The 19970-nt window shown below is 48.2% G+C and overlaps 1 protein-coding gene across 1 annotated transcript in view; it reads left to right on the top strand.

The window, feature by feature from the left end:
* The window catches only part of FAM167A (family with sequence similarity 167 member A), a 20956-nt gene extending 4619 nt beyond the window's left edge, over window positions 1–16337 (top strand). Inside the window, exons 2-3 of the mRNA XM_026846425.1 lie at window positions 4227–4768; window positions 14385–16337. Coding sequence (XP_026702226.1) covers window positions 4397–4768; window positions 14385–14648 — 636 coding nt within the window. The 5' untranslated portion in view covers window positions 4227–4396 and the 3' untranslated portion in view covers window positions 14649–16337. The remainder of the gene's footprint in view (window positions 1–4226; window positions 4769–14384) is intronic.
* Window positions 16338–19970: the final 3633 nt, after the last annotated feature.

Here is a 19970-nt window from a genome sequence, read left to right as displayed (position 1 = left end):
CCCCCCCCCCCCCCCCTGTCTTTGTGCTGTGCTGAGAAGGAAAACAAACACCGCACTCCCTGCGCGGGTTATGCACACTGGGCACCATCCCCCCCGCCTCTCCATCCACCTCCGTGTTTCTTCCACCCACGGTTCCAGGCTCAGGGTCCTCCTCACCCGCTGTGACCTGTGGAGCTCAGTGATGATGTTAGCAGATGCGATTTACTCTAGAGTTTTCTTTTGTAGGAGAGTGCCCCTGCACTGGTTATAGTGAGAGTGTGGGCACCCAGATGAGGTCGAGAGACCTGAAGATACCGGAGGTGAATTCTGTACGTCTCTGCAGATCCTCAGAGCTTTTTTTCTTTTTTCTATTTTATTTTTTCTTTTTTTTTTTTTTCAGTGGCATGATCTGCCTACTCAGTGAAGGAGAAACTGAGGCATAAAGGAGGCTGAAGTGCTTTTTAAAGGTTGTTAATGGGCTGAGCTGTTACCTCGGCCCTGTTTAGCCCATGCCAGAAATGTCACCCGTGGGCTATGCAGGCACCCCTTCACCCTGCAAAAGGGCTTCCCTCAGCTGGGCTTTGTCTCATACTGAGGCTTTTTTTCTTCTCAGAGAATAGACAAGCAGAGTAATACAGACTCTTACAATCACTGCTGCTCCTCTGTAATAAAAAATGATATTACAGTAAGCTGAAGTCCACCAGGAATAGCGAAGGGAGAAAAATAATTTCCTCCCCACACCTCTGCTTTGGCCTGATTGTTTTATTTATCTCGCTTTTTCCCATCCATTTCCATCCTGGGTGTTTCTCTCTTCTTTTTTTTTCCTTTCTTCTCCTAGACTTCTTGCTCCTCAGTGTGGGACCCTCCAAAACCCCACGTGCCCTTATTTACATCCCTGAATTTAGCAGGCTGTACCTGTGCTGGCCTGGCCTGGCACACACCAACCAACGCTGCCTCATGAATGCCTTGTGCTCAAAGCTGATGGGGAAAGCACAGATGTATAAAACTTCTCAGGCACATAAATTTCCCGCAGGCTAAAAGGCTGTGTCTAGCATCGTTTTGTGCAATTTCCCTTTAGACCGTGAACTGCATCCATCATCAGTGACAACGAAGTGAAGCTTTTTCTCACACTCCTGTACACCTCCCCTTGCCTCCTTACCCCATCACACCTGTTTGTTTTTTTTTTTTTTCCATGGGATGTTCACACCGTTCTCCTCATCCCCTGCTGTTAATGCATGAAGTGTGTGATGGGGGGACAGGTCTTCTGCATCTGCTTTCAGGGTTGGAGGAATGGCTGCAGAGGGAAGTTGGGGTGGCAGATTGTGCTCCTGGTTTCTTAGAGCACAGGACAGCCCATGAGCTTCACAAGGTGTGTCTGGCATGGGAGAGAGCAGGAATTGCATTGCTGACCTGTAACCAGGCAAAAGCCAAGCCTCAGGACATGCCAGCTCCGTGAGTCTTGGCGTGGTAAGACTTCACACGCAATCCAGTTCGATTCTCCATCCTGGACGTCTGCTTCCACTAATCCCTTTGCACTACAGCTTGCAGGGTAGGTCAGTTAAGCTGTTTTCTCTGATGCAAACCTAGCTCAACAAAGAAAGGAAAGGGGTTTTTTGTTGCCTCGGTGACCTGATGTGTCCTCTGCCTTCAGGATTGGTAGGATTCACAAAAGCGAAGGGGGAAGCCCCTGTGAAAAGAGTCTTAGTGAGGTGGGAGGAGACCCTCACCCCATTTTGGTGCCAAACTCCTGTTACCCCTACGTAGGCATAGAATGAATGCCCTGAGCCTGGCAAATGTGATAATGAAGACAAGTCAAGGGTTAATCACTTAAACTCACTTGCCAGCCTAGGGGGAAATTGAGCCTGGGGCTGGGAAACTGGGAGACTTCTGTTGACTTGAACCAGAAGCCAGGTTTGTCCCTGGGAATTGGGTAGCTCTCCAGCAGCAAACAGGTTTGTATTACAGCCTCACACACAGACATTTTTCACACGCTTAACACTTTCAAATCTCTTTTTCTACAACAGGTCTTTGATCCCAGTCCAAGATATTGATAGGAAATTAAGAGGCAGCTGCTTCCTGTCATTTCTGAGTTCGGACAGGCTGGGGAACAGACGTGCCTATTGAGGGGGTGTCCCTACAGAGTGAATGAGAGGTTTCGTGTTGCACCTGGGAGGAGGTGAAGGATGGGTTGGATCCGTGAGGCTTTCAGGGCAGAAAAATCAAATCCCTCCACAGCTGCTGGGAGGCAGTGAGGGGGAAGGGGAGATGGCAGTGGGGCGGTAGCAAGCAAACTGCTGTTGTGTTTTAACAGCCTGATGCTGTAAATGTTAATTGAGCTGTACTCAGGGCCCCAATAGCCAGGGCCTTTTTCCACCCTGAGGATTTTATATATGCTGAAGACACAAGGTTTTGTGGGGGCTCTGATTTGTAGCCGTGGCGTGCAGAAAAATCAGCCTTACAGTAAAAATATCATCTTTGTTAGGGGTTACCAAATCCAGTAGCCCAGTGTGGAGCTGCAGGCAGACTCTGCTGGGCTTCTGGTTTTGGCCACCCCTAGCAATCTCCACCTCAAAGGACAGAAAAAAAAGCTTGGAGGTGAGGGTTTTTAAGTCATTAGGTGTTTTCCTTTATTGATTTTGGTAGGTTGGAGCTGGAGGCAAGTGGAATTTTCATCGACATGCCCTCAGCTCTGTAGAGCATCTGTGCAAGAGCTGATGCAGGACCTGACCGTCTGACAGGCAGCTCTCTGCTTTCCCCTCCGTACAATCTGTTTTTCAACAGAAGAAGGAAAACTGTTGCTGCTCCGGGAACGAGAGCCTTTGGCTTCAACCTGATATAGTATCTGTGTTTGCTCCCGCTCACCGTAAAACTCTTCATTAACATAAATGGGAGCAGGAACAAGACCGCAACATGACTAATTCTCCACCCCCAGACTGTCTGTGTGTATATTATCAACTCCTCGTTCAGCTCATGTGCCTGCACACAATTGTGGGATAAATCTTACTCTCAGTTGGTGTTTATTTTAAATTGAATCTTCTTACTGAAAAGGTTCAAGAGGCATAATTATGGTCTGGATTTCAGAGTTACACACGTCTTTGTGGGCACAAATAGCAGGGAAAAGAATGGCTGAGTAACTCATATTGCTGTGGTTTAGTGCATCCTGCTAGAAAGCTGCATACGTCCTGGCTGGTCTTTCTGGGCATGTTACCAGGCAGGCAAAAAAAGTATTTTGTTTTGTGTTCAATGTGTAGATGAGAGCTCTGGATCTATTCCTAGCTCAGCCATAGATGAGCATACGACCTTGAGAAAGTCTCTTATCTGATCCTACCAGCAAATGAATGCAGAAGCTGCCTGAGCTTAACTCTTGCGGAGTTGTTTGAGTCCTCTGTTGCTTTAGGTCCCACGGTTTGCTATCCCAGCTTTGGGCAGAGCTTCTCTGAGCCCACATGGGGTGGCAGAAGGAGAAGCCGGGAGGAATCTACTGGCTTCTCCTCCACCAGGGTGTTTTCAAGGGGACCGTTCCCAAGGGGCAGACAGGACATGGCCAAGGATGGAAACCACAAGTCCAAGCCTCCCTAAGTGCAGACATCTCCACTCAAACCATGCCAGCACCCCAGGTAATGCCCACACTTGCATGGGGACCAGGCTCCTGCCCTGAGACCCCAGCACAGATCTTTTGGCTGCAGATTAGCATCTTGAGCAAACTTCGACCTAAACTCAAAATTGTAAAACTGAGGGGGGAAAATAAAAAAGCAGCGTGCCACTTTTCCCAGCTCTCCTTTTGTCTCAAACTCTAGGGAGAAGTTTGAGTGGTCTTACTTCACCTGGTCCCGTTTTGTCCAAGAGGAAAGATACAGGTTTGCCCACCAGAAAAGCAGCAAACCAGCATGAATAGACACCCCGACCCCCAGCAACAGCCACTGCTGTGTCCAGAGGACGTTGAATTGTGTGATACAGTTCCAGATGGGTCTGTGAATGTGTCCTGGCCTCCTTGGCAAACCCTTTTATGGCCCCTTGAGTTAAGAGTGGAGATGTAGGTAACCAGAGCTTCCCTAAAAGCTAGAGCCTGTCTGTTCCTGCCCCAAAAGCAGTCAGATAGCTGAGGTGAGGTAACACTCCCTAGGAGCACCTTGGCACTGTGCCTCTCCCAAAGCCCTTGCTCCCTCTGCTGCAGCAAGAGCTGTCTCTCCCTTTTTGCTCCATTTTCCTTCTCAAACTGGAAACCAACCCTCTGCTTTTTATTCTAGGTGTTCATCCAGGGACAGCGTGGTGCTTGAGCAACAGCCGCTGCCTCTGCAGCTTTCCTCCAAGGGGCTGTGTTTGTCACGCTGCAGGAGCTGGTCCAGCCCTGAGGGTTTCCCACCTTCATCCCTGGCCCTTTGCAACACACATCTATGCTCTTTGAGTTCCAGAGAGGATGTCTCTACCCAAAATCCAAATAGAAGAGGCTCTGGACAACACAGATACTGGCTCTGGAGGTGCTGCTCCTCCTGATGACCATCTGAGAAGCCTCAAGGCATTAACAGAAAAGCTGAGACTGGAGACCAGGCGCCCATCCTACTTGGAGTGGAAGGCAAAGCTGGAGGAGCAGGCATGGAAGAGCCCTCAGCCAGCAGGAGAGGAGGAGGCAACCGAGGCCAAAAAGGCCATGGGAGAGCCTGTCCACTTGAGGAAGGTGCAGCTGCATCTCAATGGAAGCCCTGCCCAGGACAAGGTGACTCTTACCTCAGGGAGAATAGGGGGCTTTGAGAGCATTGACGAAGCTTTGACATGGCTCAGAAAGGAACTGGTAAGTTGTTTCCTGTCCCTGTTAGACAGCACAGTTTTCAAGAGGGGAAAAAAAAGAATAAAAATGAGGAAACAAGCGACGGCTTGTTCCTACCCGCCTTCAATCCCAGGTGAAAAGACAACAATCAATCATTGTGGTTTTGGTGGCTGGTGGGAGCAGGAGAAGCCCAGGGAAGGGAAAAGGCAAATGTCAGAGCACCACAACCTCAGAGAAGGAGCTGGGTCCATGTCAGCATCCCTGCTGGCATCCAGCAGGCTGGGGAAATATGGTTGCACTAGTAAGGACTTTTTAGCAGTTTGTCCCCTTCCCTGCTTCTCTATCTGTATCTCAACACTCAGATAAATACAGCGGGTATGAATACACCGTGAATACGTGGGCACTGCTGGTGCAATAGCCCATCTCTGATGGGGATCAGGAAGGGATGCTTTGTCAGGGCTGTAGGAAGGAGCCGTGACTAGATCTGTCCCCTGGATCTGCCCTTGCAGCTTGTGGCCATTTAGGAACTCCCTCAGCAGGAGGCTGTATGCTGACCACTGCATTTAACAGGCATGAGTCGATCTAACTTCCAAGTGTCTCCCTAATTACCCTCCTGTTTTTTTAAAAAAAAAAAAAAAAAAAAAACACCAAACAACAACTCGTAATACTCTATAAGATTTTATGGTAACTTACTTCCCCTAAGTCATTTCTGCACAGTGAGACCAAGTGTTTCCTTTTCCTTCGAACCATCTAATGAATAATATTCCTTCTTCTGTTGTGTGCATGATGCCAGAACCTTACCTCAGGCCCCTCCTCATCCAGCTCTTACAGGTTCCTCATGTGTTTGTTCCTGCTTCACTAGAAGCTGGTCCACATTTCCGTCATCCTCCCATCCCAACCTTGGGTCCTATCTTACACATGTTTATTTCTGGTATTTATGAACTGGCAGATTCACAGAGAGAAAGACCAGACAAAAATGCTGTATCTATGCTAGGAAAGCAGACAAAGCCATGGGTGCTGGCAGCTCGTATGTTGTGTTGCCATCACGGTCTTTGGCACGAATTTGGCCTGGGCCAACTAGTGCTGATGCAAGCAGCTCCCAACCCAGCTCAGCACAGCCTGGGGATAATTCCCCAGGAGGAAGCGTGGATGCAGCACATCTTTTCTGGAGGCCATAGCAGGTCGGTCGGATGGACATGACCGGATCAGGGCATCTGTTTTCAGGCCTGGAGTACTGGTCCCAGTGCTCTTCACAAGTGTAGGAGCAAGCAGACACCAAGACCCGTGATCCTTCCCTTCTCCTCACTGGAAAGAAAAATCTTAATTTTTTTGGCCCACATGACTGGAAACAACTCATGTCATGTGGCTTTGTTTCTGTTGCCTCATTGTAATTTTGTCTGTGAGTCCCACCAGCATCTGCAACTGTATTGACAGCAGAAATATTTGCAACAGGGTCCCAGGGGACTGGGACATCACTTGTGGTTCAGACACACGTGTGAAAATGTTCCAGTGCAAACGCCTTCCTTTTGATAAGCACCGAAAGTCTTAGAGCAAAACATTGCACAACAATGAATAATAGTTCTTAAAAATTGTCTGCAACTTTTGCTTTATATAATATTTATTTTTTTAGTTGCCCTTGCTGTATTCACCCATCTAGATTGGTCTCTAGGGAAGTTATTTATAGAGGTGGTTCTGGATGTCACAGCTTTGGCAATTAAGTTGTTTCTCAGGCTTTCAGAAGGTGGGTGCAGTGCTTTAAGGAATCCAGGACTATCAGGAAGAGTTTTGAGCTGATCTCCAAAAATCACTCAGCGCTCTGGAGAATCTCCACTCCAAATCGCAGACTTGAATCTGGGTCCATGCTTGTATCTGTGATACAATCTTAAATTCACAGAGCGCTTGATGTAAGCCCCGAATCTCAAGATGCCCAAAGACAATAAGAAGCAGATTTACCTTCTCAGAGCCCCGGCTTTTAAAACATTAGGTTTGTGCTTTCGGTTTCTGCCCGTGATGGAAGCATAAAAAGTCCCAGAGCCCAGTTATACCCTTTAGACTGGGGTGTGGTATGTAAACCACCATCTGACGAAAATGAAAAGTTTAAATTAAAGAAGAAAAAGGGCAAAGCAAACCCTAATTCTTGCTCACTTTCCATTTTCTTGCCTCTTAATTATACCAGTCTTTGCTGGATCTGGACATGACTCATGTAATTTAGAACAATTTCCCCAAAAGAGGGAGCATATATTTGACTGACCACACAGCTAAATAGCTATGTTGGAGGCACGATTGTCGGGTAAGAGCTGCCAGCAAACAGCGAGAACACAGCAAGGCCATCCCATCACAGGATGCTGGAACAAAAAGATGCATTTCACATTACATTTCAAGGGTGACACCCAGTTTCTTTTCAAAGAAACGAACAAGCTTCCACACATCCCAACACAGCCAGGATTTTTCCTTGTTTATCCCCATGTTGTCACAGTAGAGCAATCAGGAAAGCCTCATAGCGGGATATGGTTATGTCTAAGTTTATATATTTACTTAAAGCAGGAGCCAAGGCCAGAAAGGGCAGTATCCCTCAGACAGCACCCTGCTTGGGGCAACCAGGCAGGACACCAGCACCCCACACCGTGGGTAGGGTCACTCAAAGCAGGCAATCCATCCTTCTGGTCTGATTTAACTTAGGAGACCAGGGAGCACCATGCAAGCCAGCCTTACTCCAAGCAAGTGTTGAGTATCCTGGGCAACGTTCTCAAGAACATCCAAAAATGATCCAGTAGTCATAACTGGGATGAAATCTGCCTCTGCTGCAGGGTGAATTCTCCCTTCACTCCACGCAGTCCGTCATGAGAAGTCAGTTTAGAGTGTGTAGGATTCATCTATCCAATGAAAGGGCAAAAGCTGGTGTATGTGAAGATTGCTACGCAGAGAAGAAGTACACCAGCCCGTGTCCTTACTGAATGAAATGCAACGATGCAGTGCGTGCAGCTCCATCACCCACACTGTGCAACCCCCATCACAGCTACCAGCGTGTTTAGGCTGGGTTATTTCAACAGCATGGCCCCAGCATGGGCTTGGCTCCTACCAGATAGCACCCTGCCAAACAGTTAGAGCTTCAGGAGTTTGTACATGCTGGGGACTGTTCCCAACAAGCAATTTGTACGGGACCACCCAATTTTGGAATTAACTCTATCCCAGCCAAAATCAGTAGTGGCAGCAAAGTGAATTTAGTAGGATGTGCGTGCCCAAACTTCCCCTTGGCTGTGGTGCTACAGAACAGGCCACGGCATGGATTAGTTGCTTTGTCATGTGATAGTCCAGGAGTGCCCAGCTTTAAAATTAAAGTTACCTGTAAAATCTGAAGCATCATTCCCAGTTCACACAAAAGGGGTCATCCAGCGCTGCAAGGAATTTGCGTCCGTGTCTCCAGTCTGCTCTGGTCCAGGTTCAGGCAGGTTCAGTCTCCTCCTGTTCAGTAGTGAAGGGCAAACCCAAGGTCTTACTGAGCATCTGCTGGTTTTGGTCTTTCACCCCACATGACCTGTCCCAGGACCTGATTTTGCACTTCAAGTCCTGGCCCTGGTTTGTAGGACTGACATATGCCCACTGAGCTCCAGCCAGCCGCGTCAGCTGGGACCTGCGGAGAATCTGGCCCCGAGAAGGTGATTTATTCAGACATGCAAACTCCTGCTCTTGTTTTTGCACTGAGGCTCTGTGTAGGTGTACGAGCAAATCGCCGCACTCAGCATGTGCTGAACCGCCCCGGGGCTGCAGCACTTCCCTCCCCGACTCCTTCTGCCTCTCCTTTGCCCTAGTGTTTGCCTTTGCGCTGTCAAGCGTGGCTGCTCTTCATCAACACTGAAAGTAAAGCCATCACCAGCCAGGCTATGGTGACAGACCCAAGGATCAGAGTGGTCAGACTGTATTTCCTTCTTTGTTTATGAAAGTTGTCAGAACAAATGTTTACACGTTCAAAAATTAAGCCCTCAGAGAGTCCTTTTCCTTCTAAATGTGGTTAAAGAACAAAACTCTGCTATGAGCTGGGACATCTTAGAATAGTTCTGACTTTGTTCCAGTAGGAAAATATGCTTTTCGTCTCAAATTCACCAGCGTTAGGCACTAAAATCTGAAGTGTGTGAGCCAGAATGCAGGAAAGACTCTTGAGAAGGAACACAAATGTCTGATGCTCTTCCCTGGGAAATTGTAAAACACCTATGTCCTGTTGGTCGGACATTTATTATTAAATATTAACTGCTATTATCTCTGGGATACTGATACCGGCGGAAGAAGTACTTCAGTGAATTTAAACAATGATGTGGCACCAAAACAGTGTTGACATGAGCCCCATTGCAGATTGCTCTGTGATTGTTTGGAGGTAGAGAGGAGGAGAAGGAGTCTAAAGCACGGATATGATGATGGAGACTGGCCTGCGTTGGGAGTCCTCTGCCACACAGCAGGCCCAGGAAGAATTTTTCTGTGTTTTTATTTAAAGCAGTGAAAGGGCATGGGCACAGGCACCAGAGCGGGGTCATCTCTAGTGTTAAAATGCTAGAACAGGGGCATGGTTTGGGAATTATCACACAACAGGACTGTCCCCAAGTGACATTCACCCTGTTTTAGAGAGAGAGGGAGTTTCATGGGGTGGATGTGGAGTTAGGTGTGTAGAAGAGATGTAAGTGCAGCTCTGAGAAATTATGTGTTCTCTCCTGTGTAATCCCACGTGAAAGCCCACTGAGATGTCCCTTTGTTCACCTCACTCAGATGTTAAGCTGACAGGCTTTTCCTCTGTCAGCGGGATTTCTCCAAGGTACAGAATCCCCAGTCCTGGAAGCATTTTAGCACCTTGTAATTTAAAAAAAAAAAAAAGTAACTACCTCCCTCAGGAATGGTCATATGGTCTTTTCCAAGGGAGTCAACACAGACTAAACTCAACACTGAAGAACCGTGAGATTTGGGTCCCACATCAGGCTCTGCATGTGTCAGCTGGCAAAGGTATGCTGGACTTCGGTGGTGTGTAACTCCCAGGCTCTGCAGAAGGAGATGAGGTACCTCGTCTAGGGCTGTGGGTTGCACCACAAGGGCGTGAGCATCTAAAATTAGACATGGTAGGGTGGCATCTGAGCATCTTTGAAGATGAAGCCTCAAACCGACACACAGACTTAACTGACTTCTCTGAAGTGTTTGGCAAGGGTCTAATAACCGGCCTGTTCTTTGTGTTTGAATCCAAGTGGCTGCACTCAGTTAGGAAAGAACCGCTTTAGATTTAAGTTTCTTTTGATCTTCTGGAAATAAAAAGGGCTATCCCCATGGGAGCAGTCAGTTCTCCATGGACCATCACCCTGAGCTTCATGGACCACAGACTGGGATGATGTCCACAGGGGACTTCACTTTTGGGAAGAGGTCCCAAGGAGTTCCAGACCTCCATGGCACGAGGTGCTCTCTGCTGATACATCCCCCCTTAGCGACACAGAGAGATGGACCATTGGCAGTGGGAGCATTACTGGTCTTCCTCTCTGTGACCGTACAGTTAAGGCAAACTTGAAGACAAGTTTAGGCTATACCCTGAGCTTCCTATTTGGGCTAAGACTGGATGGCAGGCAAGGATGCATCCAAAACTCTTTCTTCCTCCCCATATTAAATATCCCTGGGATACTCTAAGGCTCAATCCAAACAGAAAATCCTTCCTGGTCTTCCTTTGGGCCTCTGTGGTCCAGCTTTGTTCAGCCTAGGAGCTGCAGTAGCTCCTCTGCCGGGAAGGGCCTGGGTTTGCTTCCCCCTCCCACCTAAGGAAACTGAAACCAGCAGCTTGTCCATCCCATCAGCGTGTCCCAACCATGCAGATGAAAAGCAGCTCTTTGCCTGCTGGAGCTGGGCGTGCAGAAAGAGGCAGACTGTGTTGCAAAGTGATTCGTGTGAGCGAGACATACCTGAGACTGTGCCTGCACTGGGCGTGTGAGACTTGAAGGGAGCAAAATGCACAGCTTCTGCTGGGTGGTCCCCGAGGGTTTCTCCAGGATGTTGCACAGAGTGCGTGGGACCATGCTGTCACCCCACACAGATGAACTGGTGCATGGAGCTACGCTGTGGTCACTAACCCTGTGGATGAACTGTGCAAACCAGAATCCCATGGCTTCCCGTGATGTGGCACCTCTAATCCCATTATTTCTTTCCAGAAATCTTTGTGGGATTTTACTGTGCTCCTTCTAAAAAGACATCATTAATCATTTCTAGAGATGGTTTAGTTCTCAGCATGGGATGGGTTGAATGTTTCTAGCGTTCATGAGGAATGTCTGGGAAAGAGGAGGAGAATGAGAATTTCTGGGTTCAGACCCAAATTCTGCTACTCTTCTGAGTGGTTCTGAACAAAGCAAGGTTTGACAGGACAAATCCATGGAGGGAAGACAGAGTGTTTGCATCTCAGGACAAGCCTTGGGGAGGAGTAGGAGGAGCAGGAGAGGCCATGCCCTGCAGAGCAGCCCACCCTTCCTGCCCACAGTGGGGCCTTTAGTGCTCTGCTCCCCACCCAGCCATCACCCCCTCGACCCCCATGGGACCCATCCCCGTGTAAAGCACTCCTGAGCCCTCGAGAAGCTGAGGGCGCCTCCTGAGGGGCACAGGCAGTGACAGCCCTCATCCCCTGTGCCATCTCTTCACTGTGCGTGTCATCCTTTAGTCAACCGCTGCCAGAGTTTGTTCCTCCTTTCTTTCCTGGAGGACAGAAGGGAACCTTCTCCCCCTGGGAAAGCCTTGGCTGGTGGTGCACATCCAACAGGTCACCCTTGCTGTCAGGCAGGGCTGTGTCTAAGATGCTGTCACAGACTCGATGATCAATGTAGATGGGTGGTGGTTTTGTCCCATGCCACGTCGCCCCCACCCTACAGGCCACGTGGCTGCAGAAGCAGCTGGTTCAGCGAACACCAGGGCCAGCAGGTCCAATGGGGGTAAGGAAGGGTGAATGGAGACTGAGCACCCAAAGGGTTCCTCAAAAAAAGAGGGAAAGTGAGAACTGGTCAAAAGCAAGTGAAAAGCTGGCTTGCAGGGGGAAAATAGCAATCTCCAACTCACATCCCTCTCCACAATGGCCTCGTAATTCATTTTAAAACACTTTTTGATGTTGAGTTTTGGATTTTTTTAATCTCGCATTCCTCAAAGCCTTTAATGAAAGCATTTGTTGACATTTCTTATGTAGCTTGATAAACTGACAAGAAATGACTACCAAGGGTCAGTTCAATAACACCCACAATCGCCTTCCTGATAAAATGCCAAGATGCAGTATTCACTGTGAAACAGGGAAAAATATCAACAGATTGGGGGCTTTTGTTTTGGTTTTTTTTTCATTGCAACTCACATGGGAGAAGAAAAACCTGCCGAGTGGCATTACTCTGCTGGAGGCACAGGCTACAAGGTCTGCAAGGAAATAGTGATTTATTATTTTTTTAAAGAAGTTAAATGGCCACAACCGTCCAAACAATTCAAGAGAGATTTCATGAGAGACAGAGATTCACTCTGAGATTTGTACAAAGGTGGCTTAATCCTCTCCAGGCAACCAAACCGGAATCCAGTTGCTGGCTGAGAGCACCAGGCAAGGTCCTTCAGGATGCCTTCACGGTGCAGGAGTGATAAAAGCCTTGCTTGGCTCGGATTAACTTTCATTATCCTCCTGTCATATCTTGGTTTAGGCTCTGATCACAGCATTGCAAAGAGCTTCCCAACAGCAGCAGAAAACAGCTGGAGCAAAGCCAGGCTTCCCTCCAAGCCCTTCAAACACCTACGGTGGCTGCTTCACCTTGCTGTGAGACCAGCAGTGCTGCAAGGGGCAATCCTGACATCTTTGGAGGCGTTGCCTGGAGGAGAAGGAGGGATTATGCCACAAACTAGAGCAACCCCGAGGATGCTTTGCTTGACAGCCTCGCTGCAGCAGCCCATGCATCAGGCATCATAAAGCTCTTGTAGAAATATCGCGGCCACCTGCAGAGCCTCCCAATGGTAATTTTTCCTCCTCCCTTCCCTTTAGCAGTTTGATGCATGAGCCACCAGACCAGGAATAAATTTATCCTCTGCCCCCAAAGCTACATCTGTACTTGTAAACTAAACAGCTCATTTTCAGGCCTGGAGGCAAACCAGTAAGGTCTGACCACATCCATGCTGTTAAAATCCAGACAAGATGGCTGTATCCCAAATGCCTACTGAGGATAAATCCATCTGTGTTAACTCCTGAAGAGTGCCTGTGGGGAATTGTTTAGGACTATGAGAGCTGGCCTCAGCTCAGAGGATGCCAGGACCTTGCTCATGATCAAGTGGAGACACTGTGTTGCAAGGCACTATTTAATCTATTGCTGTCGATGTAGTCTGGGTCTGTTTCTGAGCTCATTCTAACCATAGGGAGCCAAGAAACCTGGGATGCAAATCAAAGGAGTGAGGTAAAGGATGGATTTGGGGTCAGGGCAGCTCCCCAGTGCAGCTGGAGATGAGCTCAGGTCATCGTCTCATGCACTGAGAAGGCAGTGAGGACAGTACATGCCCAGGGAGTCACTGGGAGGAAAATAAAAGCTAAACCCAAACAAAACAAAATCAGGCTTGGTGCCAAGAGTCTCTTTCTAGTGTCAGTTCATGTCCTGTGGTGGAGGCAACACCAGGGAAAGAGGCAAGACATCTCATCTAGGACTGTTTTCCAGCCAGTTTTCTCCCTTGTCTCCAGCACTTAGAGAGAGATTTAAGCCACAAAGTTTACTAAGAGCTGTTCAGCTTCTCTCCCACCACTCTCTTTTCTTTGTGGCTTTTGTGGTTTGTTGCTTTTTTTGTGAGGAGGGAAGTGGGGTGAGACATGGGAATTGGTTTTTTCAGCATCTGTTGTTCTAGCTCTGCCTGCTTCTGTTCCCCAGACAAAAGCTGACTCTTGCACCAAGTGTTCACCTCCTTCCTTCATGACTTCCAATATCCTGTGGCAATAAATTTTAGGCTTAATTATAAGTTGAAATTTAAAAAAAAAAAAAAAAAAAAAAAATTCTGAAGTTAGGTGCCAGGGGAGAAAAAAAAACTCCTCCTAAACACTTAGCTCATTAGCCTGCGGGATAGTTGTTCTCTCTCCTGTGGGAAACTGTGGAGGTCCCATCCCAAGAGCCACTTCAAACCAGCGAGATAAGCCATGGGGTATGTGGAGGGCCGCATTCCTGGCTGTCATGAGCCAGCTCTGATTTATGCAGACTGGAAACCCAGGCCGAGTAATTGGGGATCATTTCTCTGGGGTTCTTCTAATTGCTCCTCTCCACCTCTAATTGCTACTTCTCACCGTGGCTGCTCCCTTATGAGCAAAATTAATTTGGGCTTTGCTTAAGGTTGATAGGGAGGCTTGGAAGCCTTGCTGATGGATACTTAAGACAACATCCTGGGCATGGATGGCTTTAAATCCAGTTTCCCGGTGCTCCTGAAAACCTGAGCTGGCACAGACATCCTGAGCACTGAAAATTCACCATCCTGAGCTGGTATGCATCGTTGGCTTGGAAGATTCTTGTGTCCCTTCCTTTGCAATGGTGTAGCAGATCTAGTTGAGTTACGTTTCCCATTAGCAGGGAGTAGCCTGATAAGCAAATTTGTTGTGTCCTCACCAACAGCCTTTTCTCTCCCCGTCCTCCATCTTGTGTTTCAGGCAGAAATGCGCCTGCAGGACCAGCAGCTTGCGAGGCAGCTCATGCGCCTTCGTAGCGACATCAACAAGCTGAAGATCGAGCAGACCTGCCACCTGCACCAGCGCATGCTCAACGACGCCACGTACGAGCTGGAAGAGAGGGACGAGCTCTCTGACCTCTTCTGTGACTTCCCCCTCATGACCTCCTTCAGCCTCTCCACGCCACTCAAGCTCATCGGGGTCACCAAGATGAACATCAACTCCCGCCGGTTCTCGCTGTGTTGAAGGGGGGAAGAAAAGGGAAGGATGGGGGAGAAAGAGAGAGAGGACTGGGCAGCACCGGGGCTCTCTCTGCCTGACGCTGGGTGAAAAGAGGCCAAAGAGGAGCAGAGGGAACAGGAGCAAACAGGGAACCCACAGCTGGTCTTGGTGGCAGGGTAGAGCAGCAGAGCTGGGCACTGAGATGGCCCAGAGATGCTCGTTGAGAAGATGAGACCTGCATGGAGGAAGCGTGGAGAGCATCTGAAACCAACGTGTGCACTTAGCCTGCTCCTTTGCAAAGTCCCTTCTCCTTCTCTTCCCCCCACAGTAACTAAGAGGACACAGCTCCACTGTGGTTGGTTGTATTCAAAAATCAAAGGAGGAGATCAAAGATCAGCCACGAAGCAAAGCAAAATCCCTTCTCCCTTCCCCTTTACCTCCTCCCAGGCTACAGCTGTCTCTTCAGAAAATACGTCACTCTCCTCCATGGTTGTCTCTTTGGGCATCAGTCCTCAGCCTCTGCTAGCCCAAGAATAGGATCCAGGGGACTGTTTCAGGTGAGAAGCTGATTTCCCATAGAAAGGAGCGCTCTCAGGAGGTGAGGTACCATGCATTAAATGGTATGCAGCCCCAAGAAGTGGTGAGAAGATGTTTATTCACTTGCTCCGTTGAGTCCGGTGTACTCTAGTTTAATTTTGCTTGTGGTATAAATTATGGACAGATCATGAACACATTTATATAGAGACTTCAGTCAGCCAGAAGTCACCTGTGTGCCCTAGGAATTATACCCAGAGCAATACATGCTTCTGATTTTGTTGTTAGCAGGGGCCACAGGACACCATGTGGTTACCCCCGCAAGCAGTAAAAGGAGGTAAATTACACCCAAGATGTCTCAGATCAGAGAAATCACCCCAGTCTGACATTCCCCACAACAGCAGCACCAGCAAATCCTGGATCCTCTGTAGCAACGGACATCCATCAGAGAAAGGGACTTCAGGAGGAGTAAAGGGACTTTTTGTGTAACAAACATAAAATGCGACTATAAGATTAAAGAGAGAAATATTGCTGCAAAGAGCTTTGAACTTGCAACAAACACACGGGTTTCCCTCCCTGCTTGGCAGTATGTAAGAAGGATGCTATATTTTCTTGCCTTTCAGTGCACACAGATGCACACCTGCCTGTGCATGGCACGGAGGCCAGAGACACCCGTGATGTGGCCCAGCAAGGGCAGGGACTCAAAAGGTCTAGCCATGGCAATCTTGGGACACCTGGCACCCAAGGCAGTCTGTCTAGAGGGAGTGTGGGTGCCTTTAGGATCTGCCTCCTGCGCCAACACCACTCCTGAGCCTGTCAGTGTGGTACAATCTCTGAACGCATCGCCCCAGCACGTGCCCGAGCAGAGAGCTCTGTGGCTGAGGGAACGTGACTGTGTCCACACAGCATCAGCTGACGCCCTGGGGATGAGCGGGAGATGCAAGCCAGCACTGAGCTGAAGGCTGTGTGTCTGTGCTGATGTGCCTGTACCTGACTGTGTCTGTAAACTCTGTGTGTGCATAAAGTGGGGTGTGTGTGTGTGTGTGTGTGTGTGTGTGTGCGTGTGTGCACGCACATGGGGCGGAGCAACCCCAAGTACAAATACAGGGCTCAGCCCCGAGGAGAAGGACTTGGGACTGTTGGATGGAAAACTGACTGTGAGCCAACAGTGTGCACTTGCAGCCCTGAAAGCCAGCTGTGTCCTGGGCTGCACCCAGAGCAGGGTGGGCAGCAGGTCGAGGAAGGGGATTGTCCCCCCCTACTCTACTCTGGTGAGACCCCCCCTGCAGGGCTGGGTCCAGCTCTGGGGGCACCAACAGCAGAAGGACACAGACCTGCTCTAATGGGTCCAGAGGAGGCCATGAAGATGCTCGGGGGGCTGGAGCACCCCCCTGTGAGGACAGGCTGAGAGAGTTGGGGGGTTCAGCTGGAGAAGAGAAGGCTCCGGGGAGATCTTAGAGCGGCCTCCCAGGGCTGAAAGGGAGGGACTCTTGATCAGGGATTGCAGTGATAGGACAAAGGGTAATGGCTTTAAACTGAAAGAGGGCAGATTTAGATTAGATCTAAGGAAGAAATTCTTCCCTGTGAGGGGGGTGAGGCCCTGGCACAGGTTGCCCAGAGAAGCTGTGGCTGCCCCCTCCCTGGGAGGGTTCAAGGCCAGGTTGGACGGGGCTTTGGGAAACCTGGGCTGGTGGAAGGTGGCCCTGCCCATGGCAGGGGGGTTGGAACTGGATGATCTTTCAGGTCCCTTCCGGCCCAAACCATTCTATGATTCTCTGTGAGCCCGCAGGATGCCTCTCTCAGGAGGTTGAGTGGTGGACCCATGTCTTTGTTCCCAAACATGACATGAACCAGAATCTGGTGAGACTCTGCCATGCCTGGGAAGATGCAATAAGGCTTCAAGACTTGGGGTTTCCACAGAGAGCTTAGGTCGATGCAGAGAAGACAAGTAAGTCATCTGCCTGAACATGTCTCTGTGGGAGGAACAAATTAGCATCACAAAGGGGTTCATAGCGACATGGGCTTGGGGACTGGTAGGGCACTCAGCAGCTGAGTTCAGTCCTCTGTCTCCCATAGTATGTAATCCCTCAGTGATGCCTCCCACTCCAAAGTTCACTGAGTATCATTTCTTTCTGCTAAAAAAGGAGGTATTTGGAGCACTGGAACTCTATACCTGTAAGTTAACCAGTCCCGTGCCTGGGTGCTGGATCTTGTGCTGCCCAGGTGGTGGGGTTTAACTGAGTTGTGTCCAGACTGTCAGCTGGCCTCTGGACAGGACAACCAGCCACAATGCCGTTTAGTTTAATAGTAGAGAAATAGCCTTATCTCCCCATGGACATCTTGAAAAAAAAATCATTAAAATTCTTCTTTGTTTACTTTTTTAATTAAAAAAAAAATTCATGTCCCACGTGTTGATTTTCAGAGGCATTTTCGATCAAAAGGTAGCAGTGATAAATTTTCAGTGAAAATAATGCCTTGAAAGAGGGGGACTGGCTCTCTCTAGGATCAGCTAGAGTCAGCTTATAGGGTGGACCTGTCTTTGGGCTCTTGTCTGGTACCCAAACGCAGGAGGTTAGTACAAGCACAGTCTGAGCAGGCCATTATATATGGCATTAGAAATATCAGACGTCTGGGTTCCAGACATGTATTTTCTGCATTAAGTGGAATGGGGGATGGTAATAACTGCCAGCTGTTCATCGAAATGCACAATTTTTTAATTATAAAATAATGTCTGTACTGATTTCTGCCTCTGGTGTCTCGTTGTGTTCGGTGGCTCCAGCTCTGCCTGGAAGCACGTGGTTGGGAAAGTACCGGTCTGGTGTGTTCAAGGTTTAGAGGTGTGCAAGGTTTCCGTTTCCAGTCAGGTTTTTCTATCCACCCACATCACTGGGGCAGCCCTATGGCTCCAGAAGCAATTTCTCTGCTTTGCAGCATGGAGGAGATAGGAAGAAATTAAGGTGAGTGCATTTATTACGCATTTGGATAAAACTATGGGAAAGAAAGAAGAAACAAAACAAAACAAAACAAAACACTCTTTTATGTTAGGTGTTGTTTTGTTAGTGAGCCAGGGAGTCAAGAGTGGGTCCAGGCACTCGAAAATATATCAGGCTGGGGAAGAAAAATAAATAGAAGTACGTCTGATTTTTGCTGAACTTTGTTTAAAGAAAACGAGTCATCCAAAGGTTGGGTCGGCCTTCAGAAACATGAGTACAGATCGCTGCTCCCAGCACAAAATTCCCAGAAAGGAACCTCCAGGTCTCAGCTGTCTGCAGTGAGATGATTCACACCTTTGAGTGCCGGTTCCTGTCCTTGTACAAGTGGCTTAGAGCCGTGTTCCTTTTCCTAGATGACCTACGATGTCTGCAGAGAAAAACTAATGGCGATCAAGGTGGATGTTTCTGGGGTCCATCCTGAAAATGCCTTTTAACGTGACCACACGTGTGGACCACCAAATCAAGGCTGTGGTTTCTCCATCTGGAGCACCAGTGGCTGCTGCTCCATTTATTTGAGCCAGGGATCTACTGGACGTTGATTCAAGGGTCGTCCACAAGCACCCAGCAGTGAGACACCTTCCACGTGAAATTAAAGAGCAAGTTTGAGAGGAGTCTATGTGAGTAATTAACGGCATTTTTAATTTAGATAGAAGGACTGGAAGACCATGGATTTCTCCCGGCTAACTAGAAAGACCAAATTTCAGATTATTTTATTCTTGCCCCCAAAAGCTCAATGCAAATTTTGGATGGGGGGAGTCAGTCTAGCATTTTAAGTGGTTACTTTTTGCTGTTGCTTAAAACAGTTTTAAAAATCTTAAGTTAAAACTGAAATCATTAACACCTCATTTTCATTCAAATGTTGTTGTTCTGTAATGAACGGTCAAAATAATTTCCCTGAAATAGCCTTAATGATTTTTTTCCACTTTTTCAGTGGGTAGCAGCTGTTCATCCAGCTAGACCCAGTACCTGAAGTTTCAGTCAACATAAAGCTCTGTATATTTTTTCAGCGTGAGGAAGTCGGTTAAAAACGAATTGGCCCAGATTGATTTCTGACTTCCTTTGGGTCACTTAAAAGGAAGCACAAAGCAATTTTACACATTTTAACTTATGGTCAACTGGCCGCTCTCCCTTGGCATGGTCTTGCCACGACATACTAATGGACAAGACCTTGCTCGTCTGTCACAGCCCTGACGCAGCAACAATAAAAAGGGTGATTGTTCCTAGGAGAGTGCCTCATTCCTCACTCTTTTGGCACAGAGAAGTGCTCTCGTATAATCAGCGAGTGATCTGTGTTTTGACGTCTCCCACAATATAACCCTCCATATAACCCTTAATGAAATTCTATAGAGATATAGAAATGCCCCAGTAGGTCCCGCTTACATGGGGAAAGCCAGGGAATTACATGTTTAAGGATTTAAAGACTGAATTTTCAGATTGCCTCTGCTACACAGTATTTCAACTATCACAGTCAAACCTCTTTTACATATATATGGGATAAAAACCCAGATGGAGTATTCCCAGCACCTTGTGGGATTTTTTTTTTCACAGACTGACACTATCTGCTAAGTGGGGTTTATTTTAGATCAAGGAAGACAGAAGGGGGGGGGAAGGAAAAAAAATATAAAGAAAGGATTGCAATGAGGAGGTGGCAGGCTACACACCAAAACCAGAATCAGACTCACTTCCCTCGCTGCATGTTTTACAACCAGCAGCCATGTCTGAGGAGATATACACAGCGGGCAGAGGCATCCCAAAACCTCAGGGAGAAATCACCCCTTGGGCATTGCTTACAACCCAGCTGGCACCCAGAGGAACCTTG

Source organism: Athene cunicularia (genome assembly GCF_003259725.1).
Source record: "Athene cunicularia isolate RWA chromosome 3 unlocalized genomic scaffold, athCun1 chr3_part1, whole genome shotgun sequence".
NCBI lineage: Eukaryota > Metazoa > Chordata > Aves > Strigiformes > Strigidae > Athene > Athene cunicularia.
The sequence above is the reverse complement of the archived record's forward strand: the minus strand, read 5'-3'. Positions and strand labels throughout refer to the sequence as shown.